General features: G+C 39.3%; 1 protein-coding gene across 1 annotated transcript in view; it reads left to right on the top strand.

Annotated features, from left to right (window-relative positions):
- Window positions 1-207: 207 nt before the first annotated feature.
- Window positions 208-6,000, top strand: part of C7 (complement C7) — a 56,058-nt gene continuing 50,265 nt past the window's right edge. The window contains exons 1-2 of the mRNA XM_042951286.1: window positions 208-406; window positions 4,037-4,092. Of these exons, the coding sequence (XP_042807220.1) occupies window positions 401-406; window positions 4,037-4,092 (62 nt within the window). The 5' untranslated portion in view covers window positions 208-400. The remainder of the gene's footprint in view (window positions 407-4,036; window positions 4,093-6,000) is intronic.

Genomic DNA, 6,000 nt, shown 5'->3' with positions numbered 1-6,000 from the left:
TCCTTTGCCTTGTACAGGGTCTCCTTTGGTTGAAAATCGCTTAAACATTGAACTGAGAACATTTGTTGCCTTTCTTGATTTACAGATGTTTTCTTAGAACTACATTGCCAAACAGTCCCAGCTGGCTGTAGCTAAGGCCTGTGTAAATTGATAAGAAGCATCTGGCTTCAAGACACCAACTAAGTACAGGGGCAGGCTCTTTGTGTCCCTAGAGAATCTGGTTGGGGTAGGAACTAAGTCTCAGAACCACTTGCTGTGTTTATGAGTGAGTGCCAAGTTAATCCCCAGCAGGAAGAGACAGGGACAGAGCCCACTGCTGGGCTCTTCCCACTGTTGAAAATTCACCAGGCGCTCAGCGGAAATTTTCTTCCTTTCTTCTGACCTGAGTGTTTTCCCAAACATGAAGGTAAGATAATAATTTCATTACTTTTTTAAGTGAAGCAATCTCAAAAGGGAGTGAGGCTTAACTGAAATGGCTCAAATAAGGAGAAGACATGGGGAAATAGGAAAGAGAAAGATATGGGGATAACTTAAAAAAAATCCTTATTTAAATATATTTAACAATTCAGACAAAGTGAATTCCTTTTTCTTGTTTTGCAGTAAAATTAGTGGTTCGAAGGTATGGAAATGAGAGTGGAGACTATGTTTATGAAAGTCCTGAGAGAGCCATCAAGGAATACAATAGTGCCAATGTTATTTTTAGGGAAAAATACCCTGTCGTGTATTTTGTTTGTTTGATTTGCAGCTATGCAATGAGTCCCCATGATCTGACTTATCTAAGAGCTTTATAGAAAAGTGAGTTCGGAAACTTGGAACTTTAGAATTTGGAATCCTGGACCAAAGGGTCAGGAATGTGAGAGTGGAAGACACAGAGAGAGGAATGCAATGAAAGGCTTACCAAATGTACATGTTGGCCCAGTGCAATAGAGCCAAATGTTAGAAAAATTACAATTCAACTAAATATAGGACCGAAGACAGCAACTTCAACTCCAACTTATTTATTTTTTAAATGTTTTATTTATTTTTGAGAGACAGAGACAGAGAGAGAGAGAGCACACAAGCAGGGGAGGGGCAGAGAGAGACGGGGACAGAGGACCTAAACAGGCACTGCCCTGACAGCAGCGAGCCCATGTGGGGCTTGAACTCATGAACCATGAGACCATGACCTGAGCCGAAGTTGGCCACTCAACCCACTGAGTCATGCAGGGGCCCCAATTTTTGTATCATTTTTAAAAAGTTTTTAAAATGTTTATTTATTTTTGAGAAAGACAGAGCACAAACAGTGGAGGGGCAGAGAGAGAGGGAGACAGAATTTGAAGCAGCTCCAGGCTCTGAGCTGTCAGCACAGAGCCCAACACGGGGCTCGAACCCATGAACTGTGAGGTCGTGACTTGAGCCGAAGTCAGTTGCTTAACCAACTGAGTCACCCAGGTGCCCCAAGTATCATTTATTATTAATTTACGATTGTTCTATCTTGTCCATTTGTTAAGATACTCTTGCTGAAGGTGGGAAATGATAACTTGATGACTTGTTTTCAGGGACTTAGCTAGCAAATTCAAGAAATTCTTTTGGTTAATAGATTCAGCTTGTGTAACTCATGAACAGAACTGCCTTGTAATTAGGCAGATCTTCAGAAGTTACAATAAGGAGTATGTATATGGGGAAGGTGTTGGCAAAGGCACTGCTGAAAAAAATGTATATTCCCTAAAGCTTGATTGAAATTCTTTTAAAACACATGTAATAATAGAATGTTAAGAATGAATTTTTTCATGATGCCTGCTTTGGCTGAGAGTCAAAGGCCAAGAAGAATAAGTGCTCAGCATCCCCACATTTTAAAGTGAGATACTGGACATTCAAAGCAGTTTTACAAAAGGATAGTGTCTAGTGATCTTTGGCTATCCCCATCCTCCAGAATATATAGGATCGTGCCCCTTAGAGTATAGGGGATGTAGGGAATCATACTCTCGTCATGTCTGGGAAAATCTAAAGGCACAGGCTGGTTCCCTAGCCTGCCTTTAGCAGAGTTAATCAACACAGCATTATTGGTTACATTCTGGACATCCAGAGTCTGACAGGATAAGGATGTGTGCAGGTATCGCATGGACACAATGTGGACCTTTAGAAAGGAGCCAGACTTGGGTTGTCAGGGCTTCTGCCTGAGAAACTGCCTGCAGGATGAAGCAACTCCAACAGGCAGCATCCATATGGAAAAGGAGTCCCAGGAGGCAAGCACTGGGGAGAGTCAAGTGTGATAAACAAAGAGATGAATCATTTTTGCCAAGAGCATAGTGGTTGTAGATCACCAATGGGGGCCATCCGAAGAACCACAAAAACAGTGGGAGATAAAGACTTGGCATTCAAATATCCACCACATCCTGGGTCACCATTATGGACTCCAGCTGGATTAGTCACACAAGACCCTTTTTGGCTCTTGTCCCTCTCCTGCTGCTGTGACTTTGAAGAAGACAGAGGCAGTCTGGGGATGTGGGGAAGAAAAGCAGAACAAGGAGGAGGAATTTGGAATCAGACTCCACCCCACTCCCATTATGAGCATCCAGAACCCAGGAGTAGGAGAGACACTTAAAATTGGATATTGAATTGAAATTTGACTGTTAGAGTGTTTCAGAATCTTTGTTTTCCAAAAATGTGACTATCTGTTAGTGCCTATGAGTGACTAATAAAGCTATGGAGATAGGCTTTCCCAGGGACGGAAAAAGAAGTTGACAGCATGGAGTAAAGATATATTGTTGAAAAACAGAAAAATTAACCCAAACCCTTGTAGGTTTTTTTTTTTAATTGTTTTTAATCCTTGTAATTTTTGATTAAAAACAAAACCTGTAGAAGGTGTTGCTTTATATTATGTGCTTTACCTGCTCATTAAAAAAATCACATACGTATTCATACCTCCCCCCACTCATTTCCAGGATGCCCACAGCTGTTTGGTTATGCTAATCAGAATAATAGGCTAAAAGCTTCTGAGAACAATAAAAGACAGAAGTTGGCAACTAGGACTTTACAACTGAAAGGAAGATACCTAATAAGATGGCAGGTGATCTAGGAAGGCAGGGAGAAGGATCTGGAAAAAAATGTTGGGAGGCCACTCCACAAATACATTGAAAGAAAAGGTTTGAGGAGGTCAGGGAGAAGAGAAAGAATATTGGCCTGTTAAAATATGGAGTAAGATGGTTTTAAGGACTTTTACACTGGGTTATATATTGAATACAATTGATATCCTTGGAGAATCTCCAGGAAAGATTTGAATGATATTCCCAGACACCCTCAGTTGTCAAAGTAGGGAAATACATAAAAGTTAAAAAAAGTTAATAGAAATTACCTATAATTTCATTACCAGAAATGGACTATTATCCTTTATTATACTTCTTTCTAGATTTGTTTTTAATACATGTTTGACTTTTCATACAAAATGTAATCCCGTTTTATATACAATTTTGTGACCTTCAATATTTAGGCTGGTGCTGTCATGGATAGATGATTGCAACAGGCCTCACAGGTGTTTTAAAAACCAGAGGAGCTGCCCATAGAACTAACGGGCAGGGTGAGGATCATGGGCCCTCTGGCTGGGGATGTGCCTCAACTTTTGGTTGACTCTTCATTTATGAAACTTACTTCCCTTCTAACTTCTCACTCTTGGCTGGTCTTTCTTCCAGGCTTCATCCTCTTTGGGTGTCTTCATATGTGTTGAAGTCAGAGTGAAGGAGGGTTGAGAAAGGAATGAAAAGATGATGGGTCCTTAAAGCAATGCTCTAATGAGCTATATTTTCTATTTGCTTGGCTATGACATTCCCCAGTCCCTAGCCTTCTTTACAGAAATGAATAGTAAGAGGTGAGCTCAACAGAATTGTATTAAACTTTTATTTAAAATGGAAACTTAAAGGACAAACAGAGTCAGGGAGCCTTCTCCATGCTTCTTTCCTTCTTTATATTCACAACTCACAAATCTTGACTTGCACAAATGTGTTCACTTTCAACTCATTAAAGAAATATAAACTAAAGCAATGCTTTATTCTCCCCCCAGGCAATAAGTTTTTTCATCTTGGTGGGATTTGCAGGAGAGTTCCAAATTTTTTCAAGGTGAGAATGTTTTGGATTGTATTGGAGATCATTAAAAATTATTATTTTTTTTATTTTTAGGAAGTTCTTTATCATATGGCCTGATTTTAACATTGCAGCCTGAACATCTTTTTCCCTTCAACACTTATCTTTCTGCGTTTTGAGAAAAGGCAATGATAACAAAAACTTGTTTTATTCTCATTCTTATTTTACTTCCCATAAGGAAGAAACTTGAAGACTAAAACTACCTCAAAGTTTTCTTCTTGTCCCAGTACCATGATTGTACCTGCAATTCAGAGAATTGCACCGACCTTAGAATTAACACATCTTGGAGTAGAATGTGATCTTTAAATGTAGTCATTGCAAAACATTCTTTGGATTTTAAAGGTTGAGAGTTTTTTTTTTCTTAATTGAAATACAGTTGATACACAATGTTATGTTAATTTCAGGTGTACAACATAGTAATTTGACAAGTCTATACATTATGCTGTGTTCCCCACAAGGGTAACTTCCGTCTGGTTGAGAGGTTTTTTGTTTTTTTTTTAAGAAAATAGTTGTGCTAACTCTTGAGACCTGGAAAAAAGCCACCATCATTTACTCATGGCTTTCTCTTGCTTTCACTGTCAGTTTGATGGGATAGGACCAGGTCAGTTCACGTTTTCAAACTACAGAATATGTGTCAGGGGCTGTGCTAGTGACTGGGGACACAAAGGGGGCCAAGTGTCTGAGAGTACACAGGGTAATACAGATCTTGAAACAGTTGATGTCAATATAAATGTGCTAGGCCTCTGGGAGAGGCCTGCATGGGATACTGTGGGAGCACAGAGAGATGAGACCAAGCTGGCTTCCCTTCCCAAGCCTCAGTGTTTGGGGAAGGTCTCTGCCTGTCCCTGGGGCACAACATAGAACAATAGCAAGTTCCGATTGTTTAAGGGTCAAAAACAGTGAGGCATTTGGATCATTGGCGCCATGTCAAGACTACAAGTTAGCAAGTTTGGCTTGAAAAAAAGCATGAGAGGCACATGCACTTCAGATCAAACTTCTTTCTTTCAGGATCACCTCACAGGCTTAAGATAAGCACAAATCACCTTGACTGAAGGTGTCCCAAGGCTAGGAATCTGCTCAAAATCCAGAAATCAGGATTCTGATTTCCTTTACCCCTTGTAAAATATGCTTTAAGTTAGACTTCCTTAATCGCTGAGGATGAAGTCATGATATGCTCTCTACAAAGCTGGAGTTAAGCATCACGCAACAGATTCTCCATTCTTCATGTATTTTGGTGGAGCGGAATTGTTTAAGCTCAAATGGACGCTACTTGGATGTGTTCTTGAGGAGTAGCCTAAATGCACAGGGGGAATACTTAAAAATCAATTTCTGTCCATTTCATCTTTGCCAGTTCTTAGTTTTTCTCTTCTGAATAGGGTCTTTTTAGAGCCTTTTGTCTTCCACTTAAGAGTTTCTGTTATAACTCTTCAGTTCATTATTCAGAATCCTTTCAAAGACCGTATACCTTCCTCCCACAAGTTCTCACTTACCCTTCCAACTGTGAACACTCCTTTATCTATATTTCCATAACACATTATACTGTATACATTTTTGTTACGAAATTGATCAAAGTAGGTACATTGCATTATGGATCATGTTTGTATTATTATATTATAATTATTTGTTTACATATGTGTCTTTGTCCTCTCCTCTATCAATGGTCAGTGATCTCTCTGTTATTGTGTCTACAACTTTAGTATCTAAATAGTGCCTGGTACATTATAGATGCTTGATAAGCGTTAATCTTGAGAAAAGTTGGTCCCTTCCACATGTATTTTTATAGATCTTGGGATAATTTTGATGTCTCTTAAAAAATTGTAAAGCAATTATTTTTTTTGAAATATTTTTGACTATTCTTTGTGCCCCCTCCCCCCCATTATCTTT

Source organism: Panthera leo, chromosome A1, assembly GCF_018350215.1.
Source record: "Panthera leo isolate Ple1 chromosome A1, P.leo_Ple1_pat1.1, whole genome shotgun sequence".
NCBI classification, from domain to species: Eukaryota; Metazoa; Chordata; class Mammalia; order Carnivora; family Felidae; genus Panthera; species Panthera leo.
This window is presented reverse-complemented; position numbering and strand designations above follow the sequence as displayed.